At 37.4% G+C, this 16,230-nt stretch overlaps 1 protein-coding gene across 1 annotated transcript; it reads right to left on the bottom strand.

Moving 5' to 3' along the window:
- Window positions 1–1,091: 1,091 nt before the first annotated feature.
- Window positions 1,092–14,582, bottom strand: LOC139117180 (uncharacterized). Its single transcript, XM_070680071.1, has 3 exons — window positions 14,304–14,582; window positions 13,432–13,680; window positions 1,092–2,329 (listed from the first exon to the last, which is right to left on the bottom strand). Exons 1-3 carry the CDS (start codon window positions 14,314–14,316, stop codon window positions 2,238–2,240), a joined length of 354 nt encoding a protein of 117 aa, XP_070536172.1. The 5' UTR covers window positions 14,317–14,582; the 3' UTR covers window positions 1,092–2,237.
- Window positions 14,583–16,230: the final 1,648 nt, after the last annotated feature.

Genomic DNA, 16,230 nt, shown 5'->3' with positions numbered 1-16,230 from the left:
GGCCTGGGTTTATCGATACTTTTATACTGGCGAGGATTTTAATAATAAAGTTTCAAACCTGGACCATTGCCAAAAATTCATTACTAACGTGTGCAGTGCTGTTACGCATTATTAAGGTCCTGTCAATCATATGTCTGATTTTGAGCACATGGATATTATCATTATACAAGTTTTGAAGCAATCAGCCATATTTATTGGTAATACAATCTCTAGCTTTCTACTTTGTCAGGATTGTTTTTTCGTTATTTTTTATAGTTTTTAGAAACCGTACCAACCGGACAGATTTTTTTTAAATTGATGTTATTATAATACAAGTTTTGAAGCAATCAGCCATATTTATTGGTAATGCCATTTCTAGCTTTCCACTTTGTCAGGACTTTTTTTCATTGTTTTTATGGTTTTTGGAAACCGTCTCAACTGGACAGATTTTTTTTAAATTGATGTTATCTTCGGTGGCGTCACTATGAAGAAAACACATCCTCTTATCATTTGCCAGAACGCTTGGCTGCCCATTGAAATGATTAGCTAGCTATTATGCTTCACCCCAGGCGATGAACAACGTGGGAGAACAAAATGACATCCCACAGGACATTATGGCTAATGGCGCAACGAGCCCGCAGGCGGTGGATTTGCTCGACTAATGTAAGGCAGTCCGCAAGGAAATGGGAACAGTCAATACTGAGTGGATGCGATTGTCAAGCAAAACAAACGGAGAAGCCCACTTGACTAGCCGAATTCACTCCTTAATTGGCGGATTCAGCCTTTATGTAGGCAGACTTAGGATAAAATACGAAACATGGACCGAGTATGACAGTAATGAATGGGCATTTTCATTCTGAGCGTCTCAGTAGCTTTGGTCACTCAACAATTATATTCTCATAAACATCCTTCTCAAAATGCATATTGAGTCACCAGTTGATTTTCATACTTATAAACTAACATATACTCTTCATAAATGAAAATTATAGCGTGTCGCGTCGCCTTCTCTAATTACACTCTTATTATTCAAGACATTCGGTATTATTCATTTGAACATACCCGACACCCACATTTACTATCACTCCAAGACAGCCATCGACACTGGACATTAATTAAAAATTCGTAATGCCATGTGCAGTTTATTACAGTTCGTAAAACTTGACGATTTTTTTTAAATACATATCGTAAGAAAAGTACACTTCTTAAGGTCTATTCCTTCAGGTCAACTCATTTTAATAATATCAGGATAGCTACGCTATACTACCACGAAGTTCCTCTCGGCACATCGCTTTCGGCAGGTCAACACTCCTTATGGAATTCCATTTCAAAAGATCGTACGAGTCAAGTTTGAGGAGAGGGATAGGAACAAAAACCTTTCCATGAAAATTCTATCCTCTATTCGAGGAATAACGAACGCCAGGACATATGTACAGTCAGTCGCCTGGGGGTTTTGGCGTGCAAAATAGTGCGTTTTGTTTTGTTTGTTTTTAATTTCCGCCAATTTAAGAACACGAAGCTGCGTGAAAGACTGGTGTAGTGACACTCAAATATCTACAACAGGTTAAACTTGTATCTACCAAGCGGGGAAAGGTATACAGTAAAACTACTGAATGATTTGCTATTTCTTGCTGAGAATTTCATCGATGCTCAGTGATGGCGGGGTTCACCTTTTCTTCGTAAATATGACAACGGATAATGTATGCCTCATTCTTCTTGTATCCTGTCAAGTTAAAACTATTTCTATCAACTCGAAAGAAGCTTACAAATAACATTCTCCTTAATTGCTTCAAAAAGGTGTCAACTTATGTTACCTCTAACGCCATTACCTCTAGTTCAGAGTCTACTTAAAGTATAATGCTCGAAAAAAAACCAACATTTAATTGACTACAAGTCTGCATAAACGTGCTCATTAGCTTGTAAATCCGCGCATGCAAGAATGTGTCAAGAGGTCATGGTGCAAATACACAAGCAAATGGCTATACTTATGCACAGGTGTCTAGTATAGAAAGTAGTCAGGAAAAAATGTGACCATTCTTTATAGGCGTGTTTTCTCCATATGCAAGAAAGCATTGATTCTGAAGGTAACTGCTCGGTATAATAGAACTATACTGTGTCTTATGGGTTATCGCGGATGTAAAAAAAGACCGTATTAGCGATAAAAGTAAATTTATTTTCTAAAAAGCGTCGGCTTTTCTGCTTCTCCTCGATGATATGCTTTTTATATTGAGGCCCGCGTTGAATCCCGGTGTGAGTGAATCCTAGCTTGAAGTCGGTTCTGTGTCGCTTTGAACGGCATACCTAACCTTGGCCATTTTTGAAAAGAATTCAAAATGGCTGATAAGTCCGTCCCCTGCAATAAAAAACAAAGAAATTTATCATTAAAATGAGGTACTCAAGTGCCGTAGTGATTTCAATATTGAATAATCATTATTATAACTTTTCCCCCATATAAAAGTCGAGAAAGATGTTCAAATATGGTTAATTACATATTCTCAAATATTTAGGATCCTTACGTGATACCAAGTTTCAATATCAATACGTCAAAATTCAAAGTTCGTCTCATCAGGAGTATTCTTAAACAAGTTATGGTGACCCACAATTGACGTACAATTAAACTGTAATCTTCTACAATGCCTTAACGCTGTGGCAGATGTAGTTCCCTGGCTATAATCACACCAAACTACACATTTTAATGCGGGGAATCAAAGAAAGCGTACCTATTCCATCACGAAATATAGTGATAGAAATTTTAAAATAATGATCGGTATTATCACTAGTTTTGTGTTCAATTTAAAACAAGATTAAATACGTTTGAGGAGCTGATTTCGCAGAAAATAAAGGCACCAATGCGTTTTACATGCGTCCAAAGTGACAATGTGTATCATGCGTGTAGGAATCAAAGCCCATTGTCATCGGGCATACGAAGGTAGTAGAAAGACCGGTGTGCCATGCTCGCTCAACGCGTTTAGCAAGTATCACATGCATGTTGACCCGATTCTCGGGAATATTATAGATAATTACATTTTTTCTGTAAAACTCATTATCTCGTTGGTATGTATACAGAACCAGGGATTATTTGTGATTTTCAGCAATCAGCCTATCAGTGATATTGTTTATTAATCCGCCCGTTTCAGTGCACTGCTACTGTCTAAAAGTGGTCAACAATTGTTTTGACCTGTGAGGAATGGTACAAGGTCAGCTTTAATCGATTATGGACATCAGTCCTTTACGCTCCGTCACATAAAAACTCATCAGAAGGTATTGATTTGTTAATTTAATGAAGGAATGATAAGCTGACTGAATTTCTGTTTACGAACTGCTAAATTGACTGATAAAAAATACTTTGAGCGATATTTTTATAGTTTTCAAAAAATATCACTGATTATTTCGGATTCATTGCACACCTAAACTCAATAATCACTCCAAGGCGAAAACATTGCAAAGAAATATACCTAAGCTGCATATTTTAGCCTGTCGCCTCTTAAGACATATAAACATCATGTTCCATAAATCTATGATTCAAAAACATCGCTTAAATGAATTTTTGTACTCCTTCTCCGTGATCCTTCAAAAGTTGGCTGCAAACTACTACTTTCTGTATCTGAAATGCAGACGCGTTTACAAATGCAAAATTGCAAATATGATGACTGCGCATACCCATCTATGCACGCAAAGCAAGCTTCAGCCGACCACGTCAGGGCCCTGTAGAGAAGATATATCGGTATTGACGCATTACCGCAATGATCCTGTGACGACGTCAGACATTGCAGTTGTTGTGGTCAAAATTAAAGAAATGGGAACAATGTATGTAACCTTTAAAATTTACGGAAGACGTTACGTTATGATATCATTGTTACAATGTTAAAACCTCTCTAGCGACTTGTGTAAACGTCACTTACAATCTGCTATGTAGTTATGAATGGAAAGCAATTTGTGGCGATCTTGCTCAAAGCTTTTTAAAACTTCTTTACCTTGACAACACAGTTACGGAAGTTCTCACTGGAATTAAGTAGGTATTAAACGACCCCCCGATTTTTTTTGTAACACAGAATACAGTTTACTGTTATTTTCTTCATAAAATGTCTATTCGTCAATGTTCGTCCACGTCAGGTGTTGTGTCTTTTCACGCATGTCATCATGGACCCTCGAGGCAAGCTGGACAAATGGGTGTCTTTCACACCGTTTAACACTTCGTGGACAAGTAAGCAGAACGTGAAATGGCGATGTGCTCGTAAGCAGCGATAAAAAGAATACTAATATATTGTTTCAAGAGGCACATCTGCCCATCTTTGCTAATTGGCCGAAAGGATATCTCAACTTTATGTACTAATTCTCACGTTGAAAGCTCTAACTCGTTACCATGGAGATTCACTTAAAGGAGATCTTCAGCGAGTATTAACAAAATGTACTGAACAAAAAATAAATACGAGTCTGACATGAAAATTCCTATTTATGTATTTCCTCTCTTTTTGTTCAACAGCAAAAAGGAATGAAATCCACCATGGAAAACCGGGAGAAGGATTCAGAATGTACTTCTTTGAAAACAAGAAAAGCCAGATTATTGAAAAATGCGCAGGTGATGGAAAAGGTTGCATACAAGGAAAGAAAAAGATTACGACGATGATGATCATATTTTACTGCATAGGATGCATATGAAGCAATCTTATATGTCAGTTAAGTAAGCCATAATTTTGTTAGATTAGATCTGTCAACAAATTGGCATTTGTGCTACTTACGTATACGATGGTTGTGACTTCGCTGTAAGAGATTTAGCTTATCACGCAAATTACTATGTGAAAATTGACGATATAACACCGTAGCTATCTTCTCTCTTTTTCAACCGAAACTATCTCCGATATTCCTTTTTTATTAACAAAAGACTGAATACAGGCTTATTTTGACGTACAGTACTGAATTTGTTTGAAAGTTCTCTCCAATTTAACTTATTTCGAGAAATGGCGTCTCTCAGATCGTTTTCGGGCTTTCATGGAAATACTTAGTTGTCACTATCTCGTAATGGTCGACGTTGGCCGATGAAGTTTTCCCATTCAAAATAGGAGATCTATAAAAATATACGACCAGGATCTATAATGAAGACGTGGCGATAATAAATGGACTTAAAAACGCGAGCAATCGTAAGAGCAAATAAGAAAGTCGAGTACTCGTACAGGCCTACAAATCTACAAACTGAAGGTCCGAGGCACAAACTCACTCACACACAAACAAGTCAAACTTGTTTTTATTTTTCACGCTTAAACCTGACAAAAATTTGTAATTCAAGTTGAATCAACGGAAAGATTATATTGTTCTTTACAAGAATGACAAGAATCACATGTATGTATGTATGTATGTATGTATGTATGTATGTATGTATGTATGTATGTATGTATGTATGTATGTATGTAGGTAGGTAGGTAGGTAGGTAGGTAGGTAGGTAGGTAGGTAGGTAGGTAGGCAGGTAGGTAGGTAGGCAGGCAGGCAGGCAGGCAGGCAGGCAGGCAGGCAGGCAGGCAGGCATGCATGCATGCATGCATGCATGCATGTATGTATGTATGTATGTATGTATGGATGGATGGATGGATGGATGTATGTACCTAAATATTATACATAATATTGTTTAGTTTAAACATTGATTGATTTTTGTATTAAGAATTCTCTTTTTTTAGAGTAAACATGTTTTTGATGTTCTGAAAGTAAAACCTTGCTTCCAAAAAACAGAGCTCCGTCTACTGGGTGATTGGATGGCCTTTATTGGCTGTAACTTGTTGTGCAATTGTCTATAGTGCAGGATGCGGATGGTGAGGTTTGTTTATTTGCGTTTATTGGAGTTGTAAGTGTTTCCCTGGCCGCTAAGATCTGATTGGCAGAATAAAATAGCTATAATTCTAGATCTGAGCTGTTTAACTAGGAACTTGTTCTTAATGGACTATGATGATAGCTCGTCTATATTGTGAAAATAACTAGAGTAGTTTAGACAAACTGAGAGGGCACAATCGCTTGAATAGGTGAAACAAGATAAGCATATCATGAAACAAAAATCTATGTCAAATATTGTGACGACAACCTCGGTTTAGTATAGCTGAGTCAATAATAGCAGGAAGTGTATATTAACCCGCCTGCAAGCGGCCCTCGAATCTAACTGTGATACTTTCCTTGCATTACTGTATAACATTCCAAGGCCATTTGGATCATGCCGGGGTGTTGTGCTATAACCAGGAAACAGTTTTGTCAGAGCTTAAATCGTTTTTCTTCATTTCGAGAGATAGTTCGTGAAAACAACACTGATAATGGATTTTTATAAAATCACAAGAACCAAAAAATAATATTGAAAATATATAAGTACTAATAAAGACTATTCTGCTGATGTTATACGTCAGAGCACACTTCTTCTAAAAACACTGCTTTTGTTCGAAGTATGAATAAAATTTTCATTCAATCTGATAAAGAATCTGCATCGAGCCGTTCGTCCTTTTCTCACAAAAGTCGTTATGTGATTCTGTACAAAAGCCTAAGAAATACTAATTTGAAGTTTTATGCCCAGAAGATTTCTGAAAGCAAATTGTATGAAAGTTGTTTTTTATGAATGCAATTCTGGGTGAAAACAGCCTACAAATTCATAAGAACGCCATTCTTTGAGTAAACCTATAGGGATACCTTAGCATGGAATAAGCGACTTTTCTACAGAAATGATTACCTGAGGAAAACAACAATTGTCAATATCCGAAACCGTTGTAAACTACAGTTCGATATTGAATTTAGGTAGTATGTGGCTCGAAAGTGAAAGACTTGAACTTTTGCTCAAACTTTCCTCAGTGAATATTTCAAGCATTTCCTTTCAAAATCAAGAATAAAAATCGGGGTCACCGTGTAAATTTGCTTACTAGACAAACAAGTTACCCAAGATTTATCGATATTTGAAATTCAAAATGGCCCCGGCCGTTATCCCTGTGTTAACTCTATGGAGAAATATCAAATTTTCGATAATACGGTGAAAAATTTTCGTACACCGTGACAAAGAAATGAGTCCCCACAAGTGATATATCAGAAAAAAATTGTAAAAGTTTGAGAGTCCAAATATCTCTTCCCGAGGGGCATTCTCCCTTTATAGGAGAAAGCGAGGATTATGACATGCTTTCTTCGGCACTTATACGTAATGAATAGCGTCCCCTCCTCCCCCGCGAAATGTATAGAGGAGTTCTGTAATATACAAGAAGCTTTCTTAACTTTACTTGCGAAATTCGAATATTTTGGAGGATGGAAGAACAACCTTAAAATTTAGATAAAACATAAATACATACTATCCAAGGTTACTCGTAGTTCAGTGTTGATTGCGAGTGGTTATAATGAACTTCATGATTGTTTCCTCTTAACTCGGTCTGCTAGTCATCATATAGGCATAAATTGAAAAAAATCTAACATTTATCTAAAACACAATACTACCAGTCATATGACCCATCAACTTCATCCTTATCTTAATCTGTTGCCTCGGGCGTCAAAATCATATTACTTTAATTTCGTCGTTTTCTCAATGATTGTATACATGAATTATTCCTTTAGCGATTACTTCGCTCGTTGTGCGTTTGTGAAAGGACAAAATAATAACATGGTCCCCTTCGCTAGAATTAAGTTATGTAATTAGGAAATGGGAGGACAGGTTAAACTCTGAAGATAATGATTCAAAGAAAGCGGGGAATTTGAAAGGTCTACTCTCAATTATAGCTCGACTGTTCTCTTCTCGGAGCTCATGTCGTTCTAATATGCGTCTGTCTTGTCTGTTGGTTTAATATCTCCGCAAAAAGTGATTAGACTGCTATAAAATGTGGCATGGAAATACCTACTTTTAGAACCGATGTGCACGATTATCGAGCTTTTAATGACAGCGCGCACTTTTCAACTATTTTCGCCAATGGTAGCAAAGTGTAGGCCGTATAATTTCACTTTACAAGAAGGAAATTGATTTACAGTACCATCTTGATGCACTTAAATACTGAATGTCTCATTTTGATGCGGTCCAACATTCATGGCTGCATTTATGTCTTTTTCGTGATAGGGTCCAATATTGATGCCAACAGGATGGCCATTTTAAGAAATCATTTCTCTTCGAAAGGCGCGAAAAGATTTATTTTAGATAAAGTATTTACGTTCAACGTTAGCAGATGGACGATATATACATTAAAATGGGTTAATTTGCCTGACGATTCAATCCAATGTTGCTTTCCGGTAGCCACAAGCTGCAATTGTTTATGTTTGGAAAAAATAAGACATCAATTACAAAGGTCCTCATTAAGAAAGTCACACAAGCAAAACAGTGCAAGTTGATCTAAAAAATACTTAAGCATACTTCTTACGATTCTGGGAGCTTTCAATATTGACAGGGTGTAGTTCTGGATTAATGAATAAAGATATAATAAGCAAAAAGTTGCAAAGTGTAAGAATGAACCATATACATGTATATTGTCCAAGAAATGTTAATGCACGATAGACAAACATTTTAACAGGTATAAAATGCCAATCTTTCGAAGGCACGCTCCTTTTCACACCTATGGACAAGCATATATTTTTCTGTAGCTAGAGAAAAGTATGCTTTCGAAATTTGTACTTAACATGTGTGCGTGTTTGGATGTTTATGGCAACTTAGGGAAATTATCATCGTTATTTCTCAGCCTTTGCCGTACCTGTTCACGACGTAAATATCACAATTTACTTTTATTGCAGCTCTATCTAACGTTGCCCATTCGCGTAGAGGACGACCCCTTTCACTGAAATACGTTGTTTCCAGAACAGATTGTGTGGACGTGTTCATGCAGCTGATGAGAAAGGAAACACCCAATGTAGATAGATTATCTAATCTCGAAAGCCATCATAACAGTATTATATGGGCATTGCTTCAATGATATAGTTTCTTGTAAACTTTCCAGTGTCTTTTTTGTGATAAATGAGAGAGTTATGTGCACTTGCTATTACAATGGTAGTAGAAACATATCTGTATATACTATTAATATCTTTGAATTCATCCTCACACACAGCAACCAATCTCTAGCGGTAACAAAATACATTGATGATAATTATTTGTATAGAGAAAAAAAGGTTTAAGGTAGTATGCATCTCAAAAATGAGAGACGTAAACTTGAGCTGGAATTTTCAGGGACAGTTTAAGCAATTCTCTTTGAATATCAAGAATAAATAATCAGGGGTCAATATGCAAATTTTTGAAAGAAAGAAACAAATTACCTTAAATTAACCTGTATTTGAAATTCAAAATGGCTGCCAACCCTGTGTTAACTCTTTTGGGAAAATAACTTGTTTTTGTTTTTATACAAATAAGTTGGAGATAACGTTATTTACTCAAAATGTTTCTTGATTGATTGATGTGAAAATTTGATAAACCCGAGTATTTGTCCCCGACACACATTCTATTTTAACCAAAATGCACTGCCGTAAAGTTTTTAAAGTAGCTTGTACATAAAGAGCATGGTAGCTCATAAAAAGGCGTACAAGAAATGGCAGCCAAAAGTTTCAGAGTCACTGTAAGCTATGCCTTATCGAAACTGACACAGCAAAAGACATTAATTTGGGGAAGTGTGGATACAATTTGTGAAGTACTAAAAAAGACGCACCTGATATCGTCGCAAATGTTTAATTTAGGACAGTTGGCAAAAATGTATAGTTTAAGAACCAAGCGCCAATTATAACGGCACCGAAGTCCACCGGTCTGTTCAAACGGTAAGCTCGATATGTTTCAATCCGTGCACTGATAACGTGAAGTCACTTAGCACATTGAAAAATGTCTACAATCTTCCAAAAGTAGCCAAAAAGTATAACTTTATATGCTCGCTGAATTGGTGTCTGCACAGATGATTGGAGGCGCTTCAAGAGTATGTCAAAGTTCCTGATCGCGTTCGTTATCACACGAACCGGGTTTTACCGAACAGTAGACGCATTCTCAGTGTTCGGCTCCTTCAAAGATCTTCATGTCGCCTTCAAGAAAGCTTTGCATTATCTCATTATCTTCTCATTCATGTATCGCTATGTAATCTTTCCAATCCGAGTAGATTAGATCAATAGGTCCAATTGGCTTTAAATCAATTTCTTAATATCTGCAGTTATACTGAATAAATATTTTCACTGTTCCTGATGTTATATGTATACTAGCCATTTCTCATTATTTTATTTTGTAACCTAAAAATGGCCCTTATTGAGGGAATAGGGTAATTTTTGTGGTTCTTTGGCCAAATCAAGGTTCCCGTCAGGTTCTACAAAACTATAGTATTCACTTTGGTGTGTGAGAAAAGAAAGTCTAACTTTTTTATTATCGTGGAATCGATATACAAGTATGTCTAAATAACATGTGGCTGTTATATTAAGTACTGAACGTATCTCCTAAAGGGTCGTGTCCATAATTTGTTATGGCGGAATATGTAGGCAGATCTAGGTAGACATTAGCTCAATTTTTTTGTTATGGCAAGCGGAATATGAAAAAGTGCAATTATTGCGTAAAATATGTTAGCATGAGTGAAGTTACTGATGTGTTGCTTTTTAGGGAGACAACTTGACTGAATCGACCAGGCCGGTAAAGTTTGTCCATTTGTGTTGGCGACGATCCGCGACATAAGTCCTGAGAATATAATAAATTATCTGATGAACTAGCCTTATTCGACTTGGGACAATCGTACGGGCTGTACTTAAAGGCATCATTTGTAGAAAAGAATCTAACAAACTGTGCCTTTTCCTGCGCAGTCAGCATGAAGCAACATTTAGTACATGTGGCAACTACGTACACTAGTACACGCGTTGTTCGGACAGCTCTTACGTCTGCTACAAGGACTACTTACGTATCAGATTAAGTCCGTCTCTAATCCTCTGCATTGCACAAAAGGTACACAGAGTATACAAAGTACCACGATCTATATAAACTCCAAAAGAAGTGATCCGTGCGAACGAAGGAAGCTATTAAGAAAATGGCGATATTCTTGTACGACTGGTGGCATTCAATTACTTTGCACATACAAAACCTCTTGTTTAAGCTTGGCTGTGAATAAGTTCGCGTTGCATTTTCCTCCTCCCAGGAGAAGATCATGTTAATAGGAGCACATCCATGTCAGCCCAGCATGATTGATACGCGCACTGAGACAAGGAAGTCGTTCTACCGGGAGCCATCCCCTGATAATACAAAGCTGACAAATCCGCTGCTTTAGAGTCGCATCCGCGGATAATTGAAACCAGTGCCAGTACGTTCACTCGAAATGTCTGTTCGGTGAAATATTCTTGTCTCCTTGTCGAAATTTAACATTTCTGTTTTACAAACGAGAAAATCGCCCAGCGTATCTTATCGAATTTTTGCTCACACAGTATTCAAGTGGAAATTAATTGAAAACGGGCAGCCGCATAGATTTACGTATACGAGAATTAGGCCGTCTAAGATATAAAACATGCAAAATGACATTAAACTGGTCCAATAATCATTTCCATTGAAGGTAATACATTATCAGGTCCATGGGATATTTGTGATTTACAAATTTAAGTGGGACCATCCTGAACCACGGTAAGTTTGCAAGTTTGGAGTTAGAGTAAAGCAAAATAAAGAATAACATCAATTTTAAATATCTCCTATTAGTAAAGATCTCTGTTCAAAATGGAAATAGGAAAAAATATTTGCTCCGTGTACAATATTCGTTTGGAATGCCAATTCGCATTGAATCGCATTTATTTCATAAATCTGACGACGCCTTTGGTAGTACAGAAAGGCCCTAAAATTTAAGATTACTCAAAATATGAATAACGCTAATCCTTTAACTCTTAGTAAATCCGGGAAACAAAAGTGTTCCTATCACAAAACATGGGTACTGCGACTCTTCTTTATCATTGGCAGTGGTATCATTTAGATGGTACATTTTTATGAGGAGATCTACTCTCAGCATCTTCACTCCTGAAGGCAGTATAGGAGGATGAACCTCAAAGATGGATCTTCATACTTTATCCATGAAAGAGACCGGCAAAGAGTCCCGTTCAGTATAATGTTCTCGTATGTTCTGTCTACTAAAATCTTGTAAATATCAATATTTGGTTTGAAGTGCCCCGGGCGTACCATTCATAGGGACGTTAAGGCTGAGATGTGTAACTTTAACAGCACATTGCTAAACCTACTACCCTCATTTAATGAACTACTCATTTTTCATTTACGTAAGTATGAATTATCGTTCATGAGCGTGTTTTCTGAAGAAGACAATGTTCTCACCTGGCAAATCTTTACTAATGGGCCTAAGCCGTGTCAATTTTTTACAATAGATAGCTTCGAGAATGAACAGGGAGTTTAAACGTATATCTTCCTTTAATGACTACTGATTAAAAGGGTCCTTGCGGATGATTTAAGTTTCCTTTGATTTTTTAAAAAGAATTTCTAGAGCACCCATGGGTCAAATCAGTTGTTGCTGTTCACCTCTAAGTAATACGTTCGGTCTTAATGGATAATCTTTAATACAAGAATGTACAGGTTTATGGCTCCAGCTATATTGCACTGTACGGCTTGCCCTGGACATCAACTTAGTCAGCCTTAAAGCTATCTGTCATATTTTGAATTAAATATCTTATTGATGAGACGACGAATTTCGTTACTCGTTCTATCGAAACGGACAGAAAGTAGGTTTTGACGGTTGTGGCTGTCGGATTGATGTAAGTCTGGGTTGATTTCAAGTTATGCACTTTTGAACGAGAAATAAGTAGGAACGACACCGAAAAATATCTTTGAAGAAGAAAGGGCTCCCTATATCCGAATTTCTGTCTTGTAACATATGTGCTTGAAGCGAGTAGTTTTAATGCACTGGGCTTGAAACCACATAAAATTGTATTTAGAGAAACCAAATATCTATTATTGTATTTGTAAAATCACTGCTAGTGGTTGAGTAATAGGCTAAACAGCCTGTGTTTTAATCTTAACGCGGGGAGTGTTGGATCTCATAACTTTTGCACGCGAGGCATTGTCATTATTCTTTACGCTGTTCCGAGCACTCAACCAAAGTTCTCGTCAGCACATCATTGCGTGGTGCAAATAACCATAAGGAATAGAAAATAAAATAAGGCATAAAATTACACAGATATCGTATCATTTTCTTTCTTTTCTATCTGCCCAGAATTATAAACCTTGTCATAACCATCTAGTTTGATGCGCAAGACATGCACACTTCACGGATATCTTCTTAAAATTTGAAACCCAATGACAATAGCAAATTTGCCCGAAAATGATTGCAATTTTATTAAAGTACAACATTCTTCAGTTTTCATTCACTTATAATCTCTTACCGACGATAAGGCGTCACAAAGATTTCAGAAAAAATAAAACAATTGATGTTCACCAATGCGTCGGAAAACCGGTGAGGAGGAACCGCTAACGATTAAATGATTACTACTCTCGAGACTGCATTTTGTGCAAAAGAAATACAGACACATTCTACTTACCATCTAGATCTGCAGAATGAAATGAATCAAGCATTGCCGTAAGTTTAAACTGTGGGATGCGTTGGTATTCTTCCTGCGATAGCTGTCCGTCGCCGTTCGTGTCGAAGAAACTGAAGGGACTCTTTGGCTGGTAGGAGTATGGCGGTGACTTCTTGCCAAGTCGTATCACTTGGTTCCTGTATAGAAACGCCGTAGCTGCGTGCAGTATGACGAGTTGTAGTACTATACATAGCAGTATGTTGTGACAATCTGCAGACGAAAGTGAGACTGTGTTACAAGCTTGCAGGTTCAGGGAGAGCTCATAGCGAGATTGCATAGCAACGTTGCAGCTTCTTGCAGAGGTACAAGTGAAATGATATTACAAGTTTGCAGTTTCGTGAGATGTAATAGCGAAATCGCATTGCAAGTTTGCATTCTCATGCAGAGGTAACAGTAAAATAGAATTACAAGCTTGCTGTTTCTTGGAAAAGTGACAGCGATATGGCCTTGCTAGCCCGAAGCTTCACGGAGAGGTGACAATGGCATGGAATTACAAGGTTGGAATTTCCTTTCGGGATAACAGCAAGACGGTATTTAAAGCTTGCTTTATCATGAAGACACAGAAATGAAATGGTATTACAAGCTTGCAATTTTATTGAGAGGTAAAAGCGAAATTGTATTACAAACTTGCACTTGCATCGTAGAAGACTAAGTCTAGATACACTTATTCAAAGAGGGACAAACGGAAGCTCTTTAGTGTCAGAAGATCACAAGAACGTCTTCTACCCGTGTATTATTTTACGATAAGACGTCCAACAGAAAGCGAGATAGTATGTCCAGCAGGTGTCTTTGTAAAAGAGAAATAATCTCTAACACTTAACACGACTACCTACCTGTTTTAGCCATCTTCTACTATGCGGCTCCACCAAAATGGAAGATGTTTCGTCTTCCAATTGAAAAGACAACTTCGTCTAAAGAACTTCTATGGACGTAGTCTTCTCCGTTGATTCGTTCAATCTTGATTGGTATGTCCAGAGTGCACGTCTGTCGTTTGATTATTTCGTCTCGCAGTCGAGCCACAGTGTTTCTTCTTTACAGTCCAAATTGCAACTGCCTCAGCGGTCACAGGTGTCTCTGGCCTTTAAGTAGGGGTTCTTAATGGAGTTGTTTCTGCTAAGCCGTAAACTTCCTGGGTATTTCGTTAATACTGAGTGCTGCGTAAGAGCTCCATGCTTCCCTCCCATTCGCTAACAACATTTGCTTTCGTAAGCGGCGTGGGGAGGATATGACGAGCACTAATTAGATGCGCGCACAGCTGCCATGGGTGACGTGGGACTAGTAAAAAACTTGCCATTGTCTGCTGTTCTATACTTTGTGAAGACCACTGCAAAATACCTTGCAATTGCAGCAAAGAGGTTGTTTATCATTTTAAAAACTGGCTCTTGATATGCTCATGACAATTTGCACAAATTATGCTCAAAGTCGCCATTTGCTCTAATTTAATTCATATATACCTTACACTTTAAAGACTAAAATAATTTAATCGGAAAATTGGAACATTTATTTTTTTCTAATTTCACATAAGAAAATCACTAAATTTTGTTGCTAGACACTCTTCAACTCAAACAGAGAGAGAGTGCATATGGTGAGCATTTTGAAATCAATATATTTTTAGAAATGTCTAAATTTCAAAATTTAATTGAAAAAATGCAACACTGAACTATACTTAACTTGCCACAAAAGTGGCTCGATGATTAAGCAAATCAATTATACTCTAAAACGAAACTCATTCTCTATAACACAGCAAAACTCTACCCTTTTATAAAAAGGGCCATAAAATTTACATAATAGGCAGAAACTGTGCCTATAACTTCTCTCATATAATATTAACGCTCGCAAAAAAATTGATTTGCTTGAATGTGCATGAACGAATTTGCATACTGGAGACGAAGGCTAATTAGTGCTCTCGATTGGATTGAAAAGGTATCTGTATACTATGATTGAGCTATGATGAATTATTTTTCACACTGCTATGTGTGAAAAAACGTTTTTCATCAAGGGTCATTGTGTACGAATATAAGGCAATCGCTCTGTCTTCTTAAATGTCCAACGCCCTTCAATATTTTTCCCTCTAATGATTCCCGCCCGCATTTGTTTGAAGCTCTCTATATTTCTTATATAATCTGTCAGCATGTGTCGTCTTCGGACCTGTTCACTCTATCTTCTCTATGACAAGCCTTGTTTCCTATCTAAAGCAATACTCCATATGTCACGATTTAAATCTGCCTCCCTGTCTCAACTCGTCTATGTATCCATGGTTTAGTACCTGCCCCTTCTGTCACTACCACATCAAGATGCACCTCTGTTTTCCTATACGTTGTCCCTTTTGTCTCTGCCATTCTCAGTGCACTCCTACTTGTTCCCTTTCCTTTGTGTCTTTCCCTGTTTCTTCTTGATTCACCTTTCTCAATTTCCCTACTATCTTTTTTTCTCTGTTTGTCTGTGTATGGTCGCTTTCTTCGTGTCTGTGTTTGGGCTCCTCTCTCTCTCTCTCTCTCTCTCTCTCTCTCTCTCTCTCTCTCTCTCTCTCTCTCTCTCTCTCTCTCTCTCTCACCTACTTTTGTCTCACCTACTAATGTAAAGACGTACCTCATGGGCTAAAAAGTCACTAGTATGCTAATACTCTCAAGAATAATGTGGGCGAACACGACAGAAAAACAAGGACAGATGCACTGTACCACATTGCGTCAAATACGCACGCATTCTGCGTCGCCTGACATTTTGACAGATGTTTACGACAGCGTGTACGTTGCATGTCAC

This window comes from Ptychodera flava, chromosome 18, assembly GCF_041260155.1.
Source record: "Ptychodera flava strain L36383 chromosome 18, AS_Pfla_20210202, whole genome shotgun sequence".
In the NCBI taxonomy this organism is placed as follows: domain Eukaryota; kingdom Metazoa; phylum Hemichordata; class Enteropneusta; family Ptychoderidae; genus Ptychodera; species Ptychodera flava.
This window is presented reverse-complemented; position numbering and strand designations above follow the sequence as displayed.

Excerpts from the sequence above, each read along its gene's own strand:
- LOC139117180 (XM_070680071.1), bottom strand. Across the intron at positions 2,330-13,431 it reads TCATTCTGCAGATCTAGATG|GGGACGGACTTATCAGCCAT; the intron begins GTAAGTAGAATG and ends TTTTTATTGCAG.